The following is an 18294-nucleotide window of genomic DNA, read 5'->3' on the forward strand; positions in this document are numbered from 1 at the left end:
AACGCATTTCGGTTCGACAGTTTATTTTAATTCGTTTTAACTGTGCCTGAGCATGGCGCATGGGATTGGGGGGCGGCCATGTAGCTGTCGGAGTGTGAGTGCAGTAGTCCGTCTGGCAGTGCTCCACTCCTCCCTCCCTCCCATTCCAGAGCCACAAGGCAGAGCAATAGCCTCTCTCTCTCTGTCTCTCGCCCGCTTGCTCGCTTCAGTGCGATTCGCAACGTTGGAGCCAACGGACGGCAGACGAAACGGTTAGCGGACGAGAGACTCTCCCAGATACTATTCGCAGTCGCTGTGGCAGTCCTAGTCGTATTCGCATTCGCAGATGTAGCAGATGAAAGCCAACCAAACAACAAACAATTGTTAAACAAAAAACTAACAATGGAAAGCAATAAAAAACAGTAGAAAAAGTGTAGATTTGCATTAAAACAAATACAACAAAAAAAAAGAGCGCAAAACCCCAACCGCTAGATAACCCCAGTGCTTGTGCAACTGTAAATATTTCAGAGTGGCCTCAATTTTAAATAATTAACGCGATTAGATTTGCCAAAACGAAAAGTAAAAGAAACAGAAACAAAAAGAGTTGCTGTGCGTATGGCGATCCATCGACAACTACTGTCAATGCTTCACCGAGGGAGAGATACTACTGCCAGGAGTAACCAATAGAAGGAGCTGCAGATAGATGCTGACAGTTCAAGAGTCTCCTGTCTCTCTCTCTCTGTAGATACTTTCCAGTTTTGGGCCTTAATTGGTGGCTTCATGCCACAGACTCGCATTAATAATTGCCTTTAATTATCGCAGACGCCCAATCGCTGCTGTTTTGTTCCCCTCCGCTTTTCGCTCTCCGCCGAGCAGCTGAGTAACTGTGAACCGTAAACGACGGCTGTTTTCACTTGCGGACCATTCGCGCATTCGCATTAGAAAATTGTTTCCGTTTTGCCACAGAGCTCCAGTCAGTAGTAGCCAGTGGCCAGTGGCTGCCAAACATCCCTCGACGGTATTACTGCTGTTTCGCGTGCCGCTTATTGCCGCAGGAAGTTGTTAATTAAATTAAGCCCAAGATCAACATTAAACTCAAGTGTAGACAGTGTTTCAACTTCACTGAATGAGTGATAAAGATACATCAGATAGAGATAAAGATACACAAATAAAGTTGCCCACAGAAATACAACAGAAAAAAAAACACAGCCATCAACATCTGTTTTTGGGGCAATAAAACACTCTAAAAAGAAAAAACCTTCAAAATGTTCAATTGCCCCAAGCAAAAAAAAAACTAAAGTGAAATACGCCTAAAAAAAAACTATCAACAAACTACAACATTTTCGTAATCCAAATGGAATAATTAGCCATGGTTGATTGGATTTCTATTGGTGAAAAAAAAAAACAGGGAAAACTACGAGTATTTTGAATTTCGATTTTGGTAAGCAAAGTAAAGCAGATCAAATTATCGTTGGGTTTACTTTTTGGGGTTCCCAAACCAATCCTTATAAGGAATGAAGTATGTATAATGTGGAATGGGGTAGGGAAACAACCTAAAGACCATCTTGAGTGTAGAATTTAACATCTAAAATACATAGCCAAGTAATTACATTTATTCCCAAGTAATCCACTTTAAAGTCACAACATTAATAATTGTCCCTATTTCCACCTCCTTTTTCCACTTGAACATTTATTTTCCTGTCTTATATTATGTTCAGTGCCATTCCCACACACACACACACATTTCTGTGTGCAATACAAAAGACTTTTCCTGGTATTGAATCCACGACCCACTCACTTGATTGATGAGTGAGCCACCCACTAAAAAAAAAATAAAAAACGAGGAATAAATAGAACTCTAGAGGGAGATAAGAAGTCTCAGTGGAAATTGCGAATTCAAGTCTCCACTTTGCACTCCCCCATTCTCACACTCTGCGCACTCGTCTCCACTCTGTTTTGCCCCCTCTCCACTCTCCATTGAAATCCACTCTACAATAATGACGTTGAAGTGCACTATAAATGGGTGACAAAACAGCGATGAGGGGAATGAGTGAATGGTTTGGCACGATAAGAGAATGCCTCCCACCCTGATAAGGCATGGCATAGGCTCTAGCTCTCCCTCTCTCTCTTTTACTGTGCACTTCCTCTCCCTCTCCTCTCCCACTCTTCTAGTGCACTTCCTCTTTCTTGTACCCATTCACTCTCTCTCTCTCTCTCTGCCTGGGCTATAGCTATAATATATTTTCCGATATTAGTCAGCCCCATGACTCCACTGAATCAACAGGCAAAGCGGCAAAGACTCTGCGATTTGCCACGCTCATTAATTTCCGACCTCTCGACGTACTCACTCACTCCATAGCCTCTGCTGTAGCCTCTCTATGACTCTAATTTACCATCTCTATAACTCTACAACTCTACAACTCTGTGTCGCTCTTTAGGTCTCGCATGATTCAATCAAGCAGCTAGTGCTGGAAGCCGAGCATCTGGTGCGCGACGCTCAAGAGGCCGCTCTGAAGACGCCAACGAAGCAGAAACATTCCATCATCCAAATCTCGTCGACGGTCAAGAAACGAGAGGTCCACATGCCGCCGCCAATCAAGCAGCGCGTAGAGGTGAGTCCAACGAAGAAACCTTTGCTCCAGAACCCGAATCTAATGCATACTCTTTCCCGTGATCCCCTTGCAGGAGTGGCTGGAGCATCAACCATCCACACCACAGCTGCTGACACGCAGCCACACCCATGAGCTACTTCCTGGATGCAAGCCCGACGACTGCGAGGCTTCGGGAGAGGCATCCGAAACGGACTCCGTGCCACAGACAGGAGTAGGAGCCGCTGCACTCAATGGCGGCGGATCGGATACCTCGGAGGGCTTCACCGATTCCATAGCCACCTGCATGCAGACGAGCACCAATTCGTATGGCAACTCCACGGAGAGGATGGGGGGATCTGCAGAGCCCATTGGGCAGCCTGTCACGCCCCTGGGCTTCGGCAGCAGCAATCAGAGCTTGAACGTAAAGATTGTGAAGCGTCCGCAGGCACGTCGCAAGTCGGAGCGTCCCTGGTCCGTGTCCTGCCTCTCGCAGCTGACCACAGACGCCGCCGGCCACCAGCTGACGACTGCAATCGTCTCGGTGGGACAGAATGCCCCGCCGGGCCTGGCCAGCCACTCGATCAGCGAGAGCGCTTTGGACTCGCTCTCCCCGGGACCCAGGCCACGGGCGGCCTCCTCTTCGGGCACCGGCAGCAATGCGGCCCGCAAGAGCGACAGCAAGGGATCCCTGAGACGCCGAAAGGCACGCAAGAAGCGCATCTCAGCTGCCTCCGCAGGCAGGAAGTCGGATTCCGGCTCCGAGGCTGGAGGAGGGGATCTCACGCAGACTCTGATGAAGTCCTGCGAGTCCATGTCCTCGCAGCAGCTGCAGGAGTTTACAAATGCTTTGTTGAGCATCCAGAAGGGAGCTCCAGGGAGTCCCAGGGCAGAGGGTAGTCTTCTGGTTGAAGGCGATTCGGAGTCACAGCTGATGTTGCCGAAGTTCCGTGTGGGTTCCTTCACCACCGCTGGCCTAATGGCCACCGATACGAGGCTGGGCGCACTGGCAGCCCTGTCCAACTACATGAACGAGGATGAACAGCAAGCAGGTAGGAATAGGCTACGGAATACGAAATCCTCCGTTTAAGGAATAGCTTAAGGAATCACACACTTTTATCTCTCTGTCAATCTTTGTTCTCTCTAACACAAGCACCCAAGCCGGTAAAGACCAGGCCCAAAGGTACAGCCAATGCACCCCCCATAGAAATGCAAACGTTCCCTCAGTTAACCCCGATGTACAGTGGGCGCTGCATGGGCATTCATTGTACATCTGTTCACCCACCCCTTTGTACCCATCCATCACATCTGTCGCATCCATTAAATCACGCCAAAACGTAGCCAATTATTACAATTATCATATCATTGCTCGCCCGCACAGAACTCAGCACTGAGGATCATCACAGCAGCATCTCGGAGACCGCCTGGGACAACTATCAAGAGAAATACAACTCGGAGAACTATTCCGAGGGCTTTGATTCAGATGCGGCCCGTCGTCTCTTGGAATTCGGCGACGACTATCGGTGAGTGTGCATAGAGAGATGAGAGATATATGATGAGAGCTGAGAGCTGGGCGCTGAGAGCAAGATGACCTTTGAAAGCTTGCCAAGAAAACTATTTATAAACGGCTCAACGGATCCCATAAATAATCCCATCTGATGATGATCCATTCCCATAGCAATTTCATCGACTCGCAGTCGGACGGCTGCAGTTCTTTGTCGGCGGCCAACAATCTGGACTCGTTCTCACCGCCGCGAATGGACTCGCTGCAGAGGCACGAGCTGAAGCCGCTGGCCATCAATCAGGAGACCATCAGCAGCAGTGTGGATCACGCCCGCCGCCAGAGAGCCCTGGAATTGCAGTACGAGAGGCGTCGCAAGACCCTCGAAGTGAGACGCAAGTCGTGTCAAGGTGAGCAGAACAATACAGCACTCTCTCTCTCTCTCTGCGGAGACCAGCACTAACACTCCACATCTGTGCTGCTCTGCTTAGATATGGATGAAACCATTAGCAATACACAAAAGGATAAGGAGCATCAGAACCTTCAGGCACAGCCTTCGCTCTCGGCCTCTGCCACAGCCCTGATGACGCCGCCGGCGAATCAGCAGCTAAATGCGCGCACCGAATCCGTGGGACGCAAACTGGACTTTGGCGCTGGTGCCGGGGCAGGCATGAGCCATTCGGCCCAGTCCCTGCTCCGTCGCACTTCGGAGAGCGATACCTCCACCAGGAGACGCCGCACAGTGACCGCCGATGAGAGGCGTCGCTCGTCGCGGAATCTGGAGAAGTGCATCAAGCTGATTCCAGCCTCGACAGGGTCATCCAGCAGCGATGACTCCGAGGACGGGGAGCAGGAGATGCGCTCGCTGCTGCAGCAGAGTCGCGATCGCTTGGAGGACACCAGAGCTTTGAAGATCAGATGTCATCTGCTTCGACCAGAGGATTATGTAAGGAATAAGCTGAGGATAGCCTCAAGGGAACGCCCAACTAATTTCGATATCTTGTGGCCTTGCAGAATGAAATCATCAACACTTGCCGCGATAACATTCGCTGCCTGGAGGCCGTGCTACGCGGTCCGCCCGGCACAGTCCTCTCCAACCAGTGCGCTGGCCAGACAAAAGGTGAGTCCCAGCAGCAGCCTCCATCATCATCATCAACATCATCCGTGAGAAGGCGAAGGCGCCAGCCCTTGGCTGTCACACCCGAAGGGGATGCCGATGCAGAACCAATGCCCAATCCAGGTGGATTGTTAACCATCGCCGAGTGCAAGTGTGCGCCCATTACCCGCTTTGTGGCGCGACTCCTGGAGTTCGTAATGGACCTGGGCAATCTGCTGGAGCACTTTGCGCTCTACAGATTCCTGGCCGGGACTCTCAGGTCGCTCTATGCGCTGGTCAACCGGCCAATGGGGCCGCTCGAGCGGCTCTTTGGGGGCCTTAGGGGTCTGCTGTGAGCACGAATACCCCACAACATTCGCGTTGGGGGTCTTGGCCAGGCTTTAAGCATGAACCGAATCTGTATTATTTGGATGTATTATACGTGGATCCTTAAACCATTATACGATATACGATATACAATATGATATATGATATATTTAAACGAATTTTGTTGCTGCATTTGACAAAACGCATTTCGCATCGAATCCACCACACATTTTGCCTTATCTTTTCTCTGTTTAATTTTATTATTTTTATTTTTAAATAATTTTATTTTTGTTCAATTATTTTGCTGATTCTTGCGCATTTGTTTTTTTTCTTCTTTCATTTTTTTGGCAATAAAAATTACGTTTTGAGCATCGAAACACCAAAAGCAGAACTAAAAAAATTGTTATAATTCCTTGTTACCAGAGTTATTTTTCGATATTTATCGATAATTTCTTGATATTTTCTGATATTTTTGGTGTTTTGTCATACATTTGTCATCCTTCTGTTTAACTCCATGTAGAGCCGCCTAATGCCTGTGTGTTTTTGTCAAATGTCTTAACAAAATTAATTTAACTATCTAATAATAATCATCGTTAAACTGTCTGTTTAGTTTGCTTTGAGTTTAGTTTGATCATCAATCGTCGTAGAATAGCACTAATCGAAGTACGTACTTCCACAAAAAGCGGTAATGGGTCGAACCCTATATAAAAACTTGTACTCGAACAGATCTTTGTCTTAAGTTCTAGTTTTTAAGTTTTAATTTTAAGCGTTTAATTTACACTTCATTTGTATAACGACCTCTAAAGCTGTCAGTCCGCTTAAGAGCTGTAAAGGCTATCCGTTAATTGTTAATACTTCCATAACTATTGCAATTTCCTGTAAGGAACAACCCTACTCTGCACCGTCACTCCTTTACTAGATTTCCACTGCTGTATTATCAGAATCGTATGGTATTAAGGGGTCATATAATCGATCCAGCCACACCTCATTTAACAGTTTATACATTTAGCACAAGTTTACCCTATAAATTATTACGTTTTTCATTCAAAAAAAAAAAAAGAATATATAAATAGCATCAGGATATATCCTCCATAGTATAGAAAAAGTTCCACCAAAGAAAACCTTTTCTACCAACATTCTACACGAATTCTACACGCAACTTACACGTCGTCTACACAATGGTTTGAGAAGTGGCTAAAGTTTTAAAAGCATTTTCCTCATTCTTTGAAGTATTTATATAGTATTTAGATTAGTCCCATAAATCTGATTAATAGGGGGAGGGGAAAATTCTACCTAGACAGCCAGCTGCTTAATTTTGACCCCTCCCAAGAGCAAATTTATTTTTGCCCACTGACGTCATATGGTACATACAAGTCTTCTGGCAGCGCAATAATGTATAAACAAATTTGCTTGAAGAGGGAAAAATTTTAAAACAAAGAGCAAACGAGGGCTGATTGATTAATATTTTAGAGGTGTGAGAGTAAAGGAAATAAAGAGGTTTGCTTCAGAAAATGCCCAGAACTGTGGAGTTGGGAGGTGTTGTTAGCTTACTCTCAAACTGTAGCAGTAGCTTTTAAGCTAGCGCTAGATGTCGCTTTGACTAAAGTTACCAGTGAGCATCGAACTGTCGCTTAAGCTTTTGAGCTTCGATATCGTCATCACAATATCTCTCTCTCTCTCTGTCTCTCTCTGTCTCTCCATGTCTTGCTGCTGTTGTTCCTCATCTTTTTCGTTAGAAATGACGTCGTCGCTTTTGGTTTTTGCTATCGCTAAGCTGCCGAAACTAATAAGCGGACCCTCTCTCTCGCACACACACACAAAAGTTTACAGAGAGAGAGCCGAAACAAGAGCGTGTGACAAAGCCAAGTTCAAAAGTTATGTTCTCTCACGCTTTTTCCATCTGTCTGTTGCCTCTCTCCCTCTTGCCTCTCTGGACGCCACACGTCCACCACCTGAAACGCTGCTGCTGCGCCAAAAGCAATAAAAAGAAATAAGTGTAACTGTGCTGCCAGAGAGCTTTGCTGTCTGTGCCGCCGCCTCTTCTCTGCCCGGCCGTCATTCAGTTCTCGGCGCGCGATTCACGCGGTTTATTTCCCTCCCATGTCTGTCCCCACATAAAAACTTTAACTGTGCTTCCGCGACATTTTCGACATTTTACCAAGAATCTCCAAACATATCCTTCTCTTTGGCATAACTCGCGAAAATAACTGTGATACAAAGAAAAGCATTCACCAAAATCCTCGCCTGAAATCCATCCTATTCTTGCCATTCATAAAAAGTCGCGTGCTTTACCTTTTAACGCGTATAAGAGTTGTTTCGGTCGGGTTTATAAGAGTTACGTAGTGTTTCCTCGCGCCGTTAACTTTTCGAGGTCGCGTAAACAAATTTCCCAACACTTCTGCGGGGTATTCAAATAGTTTGCTGTTTGTGTGCGGAAGATTGAAAGTAAAATTGAAATGCTGCTTTCAAACACAAATTGATTACGAAAATTGATTTCAAGTGCTGTTCGAAACAAAAACAAACAAAAAGTGGGTCACACAGCAAGGAGAGGATAGCAGCAGCAGCAGCTGCAGCAGCGGAGGCCTTCGCTCCTTCTTCCTTACACTTCCTTAGGTGGGGGAGTGAAACTTTGAGAGCGAGAAATAGAAGAGAGAGAAAGCTTTTCGCCATGACGAAAGTTAGTGTGGCCGTTCAAACGGACCTCTCCGAAATGCTCTTCTCCGCCAGCTCCTCCGCCAGCAGCTCGCGCTCCTCCTCGCAACAAGGTAAACAGAAGGTGAAACCCTCGCAGAAAGAAAGACAGAAAGAGAAAAGAGTTGGCGCTCTGCTCTGTCCATAGAGATGTTGTGAAATGGAGTAGAGTAAACATAATTGGGAAACAGGTGTAAACGATGTAGGGGAATGTATGGTATCGCATAGACGATGATGAGTAGAGATCGTACACAAAAGATAAGAGCGCAAACGAGGCAGAGATAATTGAGCCACTAAAAGGGGGGAGGTGGACTGGGACTGAGACTGGGACTGAGACTGGGAGATGACGAGTCTGAAGATACTTTAGTGGAATGCGAAGAGATAAAAGAGAAACAGACATAAGTATGGCTAACTCATTAGAAGAACTTAAGTACAGGGAAAGCTGTACTACTTAGAGCAGAGCTACCATGGGCGGACAATCTATTGAGTGAAAACATTTCTTGTGGGAGAGAGGATCGAGGGAATCCGAGAAAGAAAGCTATTATACAGCTATCCTCTTATAGAGCCGCCACTGTACAACACTTGTAAAACGCTTTCACAATGCAGACTCCCATCTGCAGGCAATATTTACAGACACTCATCCCGAAAAGAGATCCACCAGCTCTGTTATGGATCATAAATCCCGCACTCGACTTGATGATATTCTCCCCTACACTCTATCCGTTCTCTCCGCTCCATCTGTTCCGCTAGCAGTTGCGTTATTCCTACTGTAATAATTCCCATGATCCAAAGAAAGCTTGCATCACTCAGACGATGATTGCCTCAGCTTCTGGCTACACCCAATGACTGCTTCAGTGGAGTGTTCTGGCAGACACATTGACCGACTTCCAGCACTTGGCCGGCCATCTATAAGCCATTTTCCATCCCATGCACAATACAAGCTGCCAAATTGGGTTGCAACTCCAACAGATACTCGCCCCTTCCCCGCCATAACAGGCATTGACTGCTAATTAAGGTTAGGTTCTGGCCATGCACTTCATGCTTTGCCGCTTTGCTGCTCCTCTGGCCACACTCATTAACGGTAAACACGAACAGGGCCACACTTTTATGGGTAAGCGTTTCGTTTCGCTTTGAAGTTTCATAAGAAGTTGTTTTTGCATTTTGGAGCTGTGGCGGGGGGGAAAAACAGGAACCGGTTGCCTCAATTAGCTCATAACTGACGTCCCAGCCTCTATATGGTGTCTGTATTGTATATCTATGTATATATATCTTTCCAAGTTCAAGTTCCCTGTTGTCATTCGATACCATTAATTATTCGGTTGTGCCCCATTTGTGGTTGACCTTCGGTTCATTAGAAAAGTGAGTTCCAACGAAATATCGAAAATCGATTCGATACCAGATCAAACTTCTCTTGTTTTGGGTTTACATTAAATAGTTCAATGCGATTCTTATGGAGGCAATGACCCTTACACACACACAGACCTTTCCATTTGCATTTTGCCATTTCCGTTTATAGATTCCTGCTCGAATCGGGAAATTTATGACTTCAGTCATGCAGAAACAGAAACCTCCACCAGACTCACATTTTCATTTCCATTCGCATCTCTATGCTAATTTTTCAGCAATACGTTTAAGATTCCCTCTCTCTTTCTCTGTCTTTCTGACTCTCTGATTCTATAATCAGCATTTAAAAATATATTTTACTAATTGTCTATAATTGTTGGTCTCTGAAAGGCAACAGAGCAACAGCGGCACAAACAGAACCACATAATTATTCAAGATTACGAGTATGTTTTTTGGCAAATATTTTGAGCTTTGACTTAGGTCAGCCACTGTTTGCACGTTCCACTGTCAGGCCCCAGTCCTCAGTCCATTCGTTTGTTCGTTTTTGAAGGTAGTTTCTCTGATTACCTCACCTTTCTGGCTTTTTGTTTGCTGTTCTATCTTAAGCCAAAATAAATACCTTTTGAGGCATTGCATTCACCGATTGAGGCGGAAAGTAGAAACTGGCACCACGCCCTTTTGTCGCATTTTGGGCAGGTCGCTGAGGCTGATGGCCCTTTGACACGCGATTGCTTAAAGCAATCAAAGAAAGGATGGGATGTATTGTATAAGGAAGTTTGAGGTAGTTAGCCAAAGGAAACTCTGTCGTTCGGATTGAAAACAGGGTCTGATAAAGGTCTATCTGATGAGCACAACTGCTGGGGAAACTTCTCTCAGGCTACTTTTAAGTCGTTTACACTTCCAGAGAGCAATAAATCGCATTTAAAAGAGTCTTGTCTTATATTACTCGTGTAATAACTGAAATATAAGTCTCGACTGAATTGCATTCGACATCGGATTGTTCTCTCATGGCGACACCTCGCTCTATAAGTACTCGTATTCCTCCCACACAACTAAATAAATTCTCATATTTGAACTGAAACTGTTGCCAGCAATTGCGGCACACGTCAACGACCTTGGTGCATCAGCCCCTCGCCCCTCCCCTTTGCGGTTTTTGCATTTTCATTTGTTTGCTGTTTTTATACCCGTACTCAAAAAAGAGTTAAGGGGTATATTAGATTTGTGGTAAAAGTGGATGAGTGCAACGCAGAGAAGGAAACGTTTCCGACCCCATAAAGTATATATATTCTTGATCAGCATCAATAGCCGAGTCTATATAGCCATGTCCGTCTGTCCGTCCGTCTGTCCGTCTGTCCGTCTGTCCGTCTGTCCGTCCGTCCGTCTTGATGAGCGCCTGGATCTCAGAGACTATAAGAGCTAGAGAAACCAAATTTGGTTTCCAGACTCATGTGATATCACACTGCTACAAGTGTATTTCAAAATTTCGCCCCGCCCCCTTCCGCCCACACAAAGGACGAAAATCTGTGGAAGGCACAGTTTTAAAGATACGATAAAACTAAAAACGCAGTATCGTAGAAAATGCCCATATCTACCAGATTGCCGAATCTGAATCAGATCGGATCATAATTATAGCCAGAATGAAGAAATTAATTTTCAGTTGCTTCCCCTCCCCCTCCCGCCAACAATAACACAACTCATTTTCCTTCTCGCTCGCACACTCTGCCGCGTTCAGTGCGCGAGCAACCCCTAGCGGAGGAGATGTAGAATCTAATTGGAACATGTAAAATATACATGTTAGATGTAGAATATACATTGTATATGTAGATGTAGATATCATATGTAGCAAAAAAATGTAAAATGTAAAATTTTTTTTTTTTCTAAAATTCTTAAAAATCATAAGCTTAAAAATGTATATACTGACTGAGTACGGGTATAAGTAGAGTCGCGTCCCCAGAAGCGACTCACACGTTCCTTCTCGTTTTTTTTTTTTTTCGTGAAAAATGTATTTTGCATGTCAGCATAGAGGCTTAAAACAGCAAAGAAGAGAGCGAGGAAAAACAACATATTTTTGATGAAATTGAAATTAGTTTCGGTTGGGTTGGGTTTTCCCTGAATATTAATTATACAAATACATACATAAACCTACACCCCCAGCCACCCATTCGAAAATCGGAAAAGTGCAATTCATTTAGTTGCTTGGATGAATGATTATCGCAAGGAGAAAGTCTCGTCGGGCCAGTCATCTCTATTTCAGCCCGGTTAATGGCTAATCAATTTTATGTGCAATTTTTTCGCACTTATTGCTGGCAGGTGCGTCCACAGCTGTGGCGGTTAGTTATCAGGGGGGGAGTATCTGGAGAGGATTACTTAATATCTTTCTGTCCGAAAGCAGGTGGAGTTGAACCCCTCCAACCGAACCCTCCCCCCACTCGAACGTGTTTGATCGCGTACCAGATTGTGTAATGCAATAAAAGTGCGTGGAGTGCGTGGAGTGCATGCTGTGGCTGTGGCTCTGTCTCATACATACATCAACCTCGAACTTCCTTTGTAGCTTCCCCTGTCTCTCTCTCTCATTCCCTTGCTATCAGCCAACCAAGTCGAACTTTGTCTGTCGAGCCTGTTTTGATCTGTCACCCAACCAGCTGGATCCCCCCGAACTGATAAAGAAGAAGAGGCTTAGCGTGCCCCAACCACCCAAACCCCAAGCAAAGTGCGTACATACATCAAAGTCGTACCCCATACATATATCCCTCCCTGTCCCTCACGATCTTGCAGTTGGTTGCGCTCGACTTGCTCTGTGGGCTGCACTGCATTGTGGGGGCTGCATGCAACGCGTGGTTGGATCTGTGGAGCTGCAACCAAGTGCAGCTTAGTCGCGTCTGCACTGAAGTTCAGTCAACTAGTTTGAGTTTGGCTGCGAACACGTTCGGTTGTGTGTTTTGTACTTTAGTACTTGGGGCAGTACTACTTGATCCCACTGGCTGGACACTCTGCCTTTGCTTATCGTAAATCAGTTAAAAAAAACACCGTTTTTGGCTGGCCTCAAGTTGAAAGTAATTTGTGCACATTACGCACTGCAATTCAATTAGCCCGAAACGCAGGCCTGGGCCAGGCACATGCACTTTTCTTTGGCTGTGGAGCAACAGCTGTTCTTTGTTTGATCTGCGCCAATCGAAGCTTAATTCCACAAGAGTCATCTGTCCCTGTCTCTGTCGCTCGCATAACGGGTGAGTGAGTGTTGTTGTTGTTGTTGCTGCTGTTCTGAGCGTTCGATGTCAAACTTGTCGGTTGGTCTGATTGCATTTAGATCAAACCAGTCCGCCCTATGTTCTGATCACATACAAAACCAACGCAACCCACGATCCACAAATTGTTCTGATCAAAGCGGAAAAGGTGGCCTGGACAGAGGGGGAAGGGGTAAACCATTCAACCAAAACTTTTGCAATTTGCTAAAATGGTTTCCAATAAGACACAAATTATTTCAACCGCAAAAGCAATTGAAAACTGTTTTTCCTGCTGCAAATAAAGAGTTTTCACTTTTCTGCAGCAATTTTCCATTTTCAAGCTTTTAAGTGGAAGGGGGGGGGGGAGTGGTTGAGTAGGGGGAAAAGCGAAAGGTATTCATTACAAAGGGCCACAAATGGAAAACTTAAATGGAAATGAGATTGGAGACCAATTAGAAGGCCTTTCTCTCTGTCTCTCCTTTCGGGTGCACTCTCTTAACCGTTAACTCTCTCTCGATGCCACCCCTAACCCACCACCACCACCACCAACCTCATCCTCAACCCCCGTCTTCTCTTGCAGATCTGCTGTCCGCCTGGGAGGATCTACTGTCGTGGAGCGAGAATGCCTCTGCCGCGCGTCGCCTCCAACAGGAGATGAGCGCCTTGAAGCAAACGCTCCAGCGATTGGGGGATAAGCCCACACCGGAGTTGCTGGACACGGAGCCCGCTATTCAGATAGCAGTGGAGGCCTTGAAGGTACCTCAACCCACACATTCAAATCTCTATGTGAGCTCTCATTTAATCCGTCTCCGTCTTTCCCTCTCTATCCCGCAGTCCGAACAGAGTCAGCTTTCCAGCTACCGCACACACATGCTACGCCTGAACGCCTCCGTCCACAGCTGGCTGACACGCCAGGAGAGGCGACTCCAAAGCGCCCTGGAGGAGCAGCACGAACAGAATCCAGCACAGGAGTCCGAACAATCAGTGAAGGAAGAGCCATCTGGCATGAAGGAGGAGCTCCCAATCGAGCCATCCACCAAGAAGGAGGAGCAGTCCGCCAAGAAAGAGCTCAATGGATCGGTGGCCATCACCGTCACCGACAGCAATGGCAACCAGGTGGAATCACTGGCCACTGGCGAGGCCTCCACGTCCACTGGCGCCTGGGATGTCCACTCGCTGATGTCCGCCGAACAGGAGTTCCACAAGCACCTCAAGAACGAGGTCAGCGACATGTACAGCGCTTGGGATGAAGCGGATGCCAGGTACGTCCTATCCACATTATATCTCCCCACAAAAATCTCTAATTATGGAATCCTTTATAGAATCAACACTCAACTGGAGATGCTTACCGCCTCATTGATTGCCTGGCGGCAGCTGGAGTCGGGCTTGAGTGAGTTCCACTTGGCTTTGGGACAGGATAGAGGCACCCTCGCGGGCCTGGAGGGAGCCCTGGACAAGGGACAGACCACGCCCGTAGAGCTCGCTCAGAACGTGAAGCTGGTGGCCAAGCTGCTCTCCGAGAAGGTGCACGTCAGCCAGGAGCAGATGATAGCTGTGCAGCAGCATCTGGACCCCAATCAGCTCTACCACATCGCAAAGTTCACGGCGTCGAATGGTTCCCTATCCGATTCGGGCATCTCTGATGGTGGCGCCACCTCCGATGGCGGTCTCTCTGAGCGGGAACGGCGTCTGGGCGTGCTGCGGCGTCTGGCCAAGCAGCTCGAACTGGCTCTTGCCCCCGGAAGCGAGGCCATGCGCTCGATTGCCGCTCGAATGGAGAGCGCCGAGGCGGAGCTGAAGCACCTACAAAACACCTGTCGGGATCTGATTGTGCGCACCGCTGCCTCCCACCAGCAAAAGCACCACCAGCAGCAGCACCAGCAGCAGCAGGTGGCCCCCAAGGCCAATGGACATGTGAAGAAGGCGAGTCCCGGCAAGGGGCAGGGGCAGGCGCAAGAGAAGCCGCAATCCCCGGGAAAACGCAGAAATGCGCGCAAAGCTCGTCAGGCACAGAAAGTAGGAGAAGATCAGACGGCAGACCATTCAGAGGAAAGCCAGAAGAAAATCCTGATCCTGACAAGTGGTGATGGCGGCGGTGACCCCTCCGACGATCCCTCGCTGCTCCTCAGCCTCGAAAGCGGGGATGAGAATGGCGCCACCGATGTGGACGAAGGAAAGGTGCCACCGCGCGGCTGGGCGTGGCGCATCGCCCGTGCGGCAGTGCCCATGCAGCTTGCGCTCATCACGTTCTTCTGCGCTGCTTGCCTCATGCAGCCCAATTGCTGCGACAACCTCAACAACCTGTCGATGAGCTTCACCCCGCAGCTGCGGTACATCCGCGGCCCGCCTCCAATTTGAGCGCCAGAAAGTCGCGTGCATCTCGTTGTAGATTATGTTACGTTATGTTAAGGCACTTAACAGTAGTAACAACTAGGAGTGGACACTGGACGGTCGCCCGCCCGCCCGTCCATCCATCCATGCATGCAACAACCGCCGCATTCGACGCGCAGCTCCAAAGATGAGCTCGCTAGCGTTTTTAAACGCCCGCCCAGCGGCAGTTGACGCGTTTTTAAACGTACTGTGGAAAACGCAGCGCTTCTCCGGAGAGGGGACAATTTTTATATGTCTAATTATAGATAGTGGTCGCGTATTGGAACTTTAGTTAACACTAAGAAAATATTGTTTGTAATTTCGGTTAATTTCGTACGCGTTTAGGTTGCGATTTTTGATGAATGATGAACGATGAACGATCTACGATCGAAATGAACGAGTGATGATGAGTGATGGAAAAGCTCAAGCAAAGCAGCAAAACAGTACTTATGAAAAACTATACTGGAGAGCCGCCACATATCGACTGCCGCATGAAAGGGAAACCCGAGAGGAATCCCAACAACCCAAGGAACCCTTAAGAATAGGTGTATCTGCCAGGAGCCAGTGGAATCGTCAAAACCACGGAGCCAACAGGAAACCCATATACACCATATATGGCGATAGATCCCCCAGTTAATATTTATATGAACAAATTTAGAGCAGTTTTTGTAGACCCTTTTTTGTTTGAAAAACACTAAAGTGCCTAAGAAATGCGAACTGTGAAAAGGAAAGCCCCCCCAATGGGGAGAGAGAGAATATCCCTAGGGAGAACAATGAAAAAGCGATGATCAAAAGAGAGCAATTATCCCAGGCAACAAAGCAAAACGGAAGCTAAATGCCACAACACTAAAAGCGAAACCGGAACCAGAAGTAGCGCTGCAACTAAAGTGGGAAACATAACTGGAAGAAAAAGTATCTCTAAAACTGGAACTGGAACCAGGAAGTATCCCCCAAACTGTTTGAAAATCGATAGTTTCTATTTTTATATGCAATGCAACCTTATACACACACACCATCCCCCACCCCCAATCGATCCCCCTAACTTTTATGTCTATTATATTAATAGGATATAGATAAACCTTATAAGATTTTGCAAAACAAAACAGAAAAAACGTTTAAAAAAAGTATAATTTCTTAAGATCGTCTTAAATTATGATTTAGTCGAGTTCTGGCAGTTAAATTGTAATCTATCTGTAAGGTTTTCTATACTCTGTGCGTTTTCAAAACTTTAATGGCAGTAAAACAAGAACAGAATAAGCAAAAGTTGATGAAAGTTCAAGAATAAAAAGTATTTAAATGAAAGAGAATTATGGATGCCTTTTGAATACCGCTATGAAATGGTCCTGGAACCTGGAATAGCAGGTCATGCGCCGATCTGAGTTCATTTGGCCGAGATATAGCTTCCCAAACTTTTGACTGCTAAATATTGCCCAAATTCTGGTTGTGTCTTTTGTCTCCCCGATCGTTTTTAATCAGTTTCGCATTAAGGATAAGTCGGCCTTTTCTCATCCGATCCGATTGATATCCTCGTGTCCCCCCTATCCGATTGAAGCCCTTAGAACCTATCCAAGGTAGTATTCAAGATAGACAGATAGGCCTAAATATACCAGCCTGAAAGTATGCTAAGCTCTTTTAATAAAGCCAACACCAAAATTATGCCATACTTGAAATAAGAAGAGATTTATGGATTTCTATTTATATTATATCATTACTTTGTTTTAAGTGCACTAGATAGGAAAGATTTGCAGCATATGAACACGTTTACCACATTTTGGATGATACAGCGACTGCAGGTTCCCCGGGACCTCCATCAGTCGGCAGGGCCGTTAAAGAAAGTGAATAAAAATTAATCAAATGAAAAACGAACCTGTACTTATGTCACGGGCTTTAACTTCAGTTTTTTTGGAGAAAATGTTTAATAAACATCCCAAATTGTATTTTTTTTCCTAGCCATTTGTGGTTTCACACAATGGTCTAAAAATTTCGGCAACTACCTTTCAAAATTCTTTGTTTTTGTGACGCTTGGTGCATCCATCTTTTCTCCCATAAAAAAATGGTCTAGGATTTGGAAATTTCGATACTCAAGTTTGCAAAGCTCAAAACATGTCGCTGAGAAACCAGAAATCCCAGACATCCATCAGCGTCGTTCAGGTGGGCCGTCAAGCAGGTCGGCGTGCCTCTGCCGGTCCGGATGAGATCCACAATGTCTACATTAAGAGGATCGTGAGCGACTGGCGGGATTCCGTGCGGGAGCGACGCTACACAACGGATTCGAGATCTTCGAGATCTTCCCGGCTGGATGTAGACAAGGGCATCGGCTTGAGAAAAAACCTGACGACTCCCAGCTTCATCCGACCGAGCATCCAGAGACCGACTCTGTCACCACCCAAAGGCAAACCTCTGGAGATCGAGTACGGACGGGGTTCCGGGGAGGCAGATCGCATAACCGTCACAGAGGGCGTCGAACTGTACATCCACCAACCCATCAAGGGATCGTTGTCCAAGCCAGCACAAACACCAACACCACCCGACGAGATTATTGTACCAGACTAATCAATCCCAAGACAGCAGGAGATACTCCAAATAAATAAAGATCTCACAAGGGAGCCACCCGAGCAGAGGCCACTTGTTTGCTTCATGGAAGGAGTCTAGGAGTCAGTCTAGTATGTTGGGAGTTTGTAGATGCGTTGAGTGGTTTACTCTACGATTGTTGGGTATTGGGTATTGTTGTGAATCGACACGGAAACGGACACAAAACACTGGCAGACAGTTCTTCAAGAGACCTTCACCTCCTCCATTATGCGCAGGTTTCTCCCGCTTTCGTAGCCACAAAACACTAGAGCTGCTGGTGTCCGTCGGAGTATGGCGATTCTTTCAAGTATGGAATCGTTAAGCCTCTGCTTAAAAATTCAATTATTTGCTGGAAACTTTAAAACTCTTAAAATTCCATCTGTGGAAACTTCAAACTTCTTACAAAATTCCTCTATCAATAATCCTTTGATTAGTTTCTGTTCATTTCGTTCCTTTAATATCCTGTTACGTACACCTATTCGTATTCTGTCACACACATCCTCCAACTGCGGACAGACGGAACAACGTCTGCTGACGATGATGGATCTGCGCAAAATGAATCGTACCTTGAAGCGCCCAAACACACCCAACAACACACACACA

At 46.3% G+C, this 18294-nt stretch overlaps 2 protein-coding genes across 6 annotated transcripts in view; both read left to right on the plus strand.

Annotated features, from left to right (window-relative positions):
* Positions 1–16417, plus strand: part of LOC111068754 — a 135414-nt gene extending 118997 nt beyond the window's left edge. For 2 of the 5 annotated variants that reach the window (XM_022358456.2, XM_022358457.2), the window contains 9 exons: positions 2418–2591; positions 2665–3619; positions 3949–4090; positions 4246–4478; positions 4560–5014; positions 5083–5188; positions 13331–13506; positions 13585–14012; positions 14073–16417. In XM_022358456.2, coding sequence (XP_022214148.2) covers positions 2418–2591; positions 2665–3619; positions 3949–4090; positions 4246–4478; positions 4560–5014; positions 5083–5188; positions 13331–13506; positions 13585–14012; positions 14073–15108 — 3705 coding nt within the window. In that variant the 3' untranslated portion in view covers positions 15109–16417. Of the gene's footprint in view, positions 1–225; positions 1421–2417; positions 2592–2664; positions 3620–3948; positions 4091–4245; positions 4479–4559; positions 5015–5082; positions 5189–7880; positions 8257–12530; positions 12754–13330; positions 13507–13584; positions 14013–14072 lie in introns of those variants that run through there. The other 3 variants (XM_022358458.2, XM_022358459.2, XM_022358460.2) reach the window with 3 other exon arrangements.
* Positions 16418–17006: 589 nt separating this feature from the next.
* LOC111068772 lies at positions 17007–17767 on the plus strand. Its single transcript, XM_022358485.2, has one exon. It carries the CDS (start codon positions 17224–17226, stop codon positions 17671–17673), a length of 450 nt encoding a protein of 149 aa, XP_022214177.1. The 5' UTR covers positions 17007–17223; the 3' UTR covers positions 17674–17767.
* The last annotated feature ends 527 nt before the right edge of the window (positions 17768–18294 follow it).

Source organism: Drosophila obscura, unplaced genomic scaffold (assembly GCF_018151105.1).
Source record: "Drosophila obscura isolate BZ-5 IFL unplaced genomic scaffold, ASM1815110v1 contig_30, whole genome shotgun sequence".
In the NCBI taxonomy this organism is placed as follows: domain Eukaryota; kingdom Metazoa; phylum Arthropoda; class Insecta; order Diptera; family Drosophilidae; genus Drosophila; species Drosophila obscura.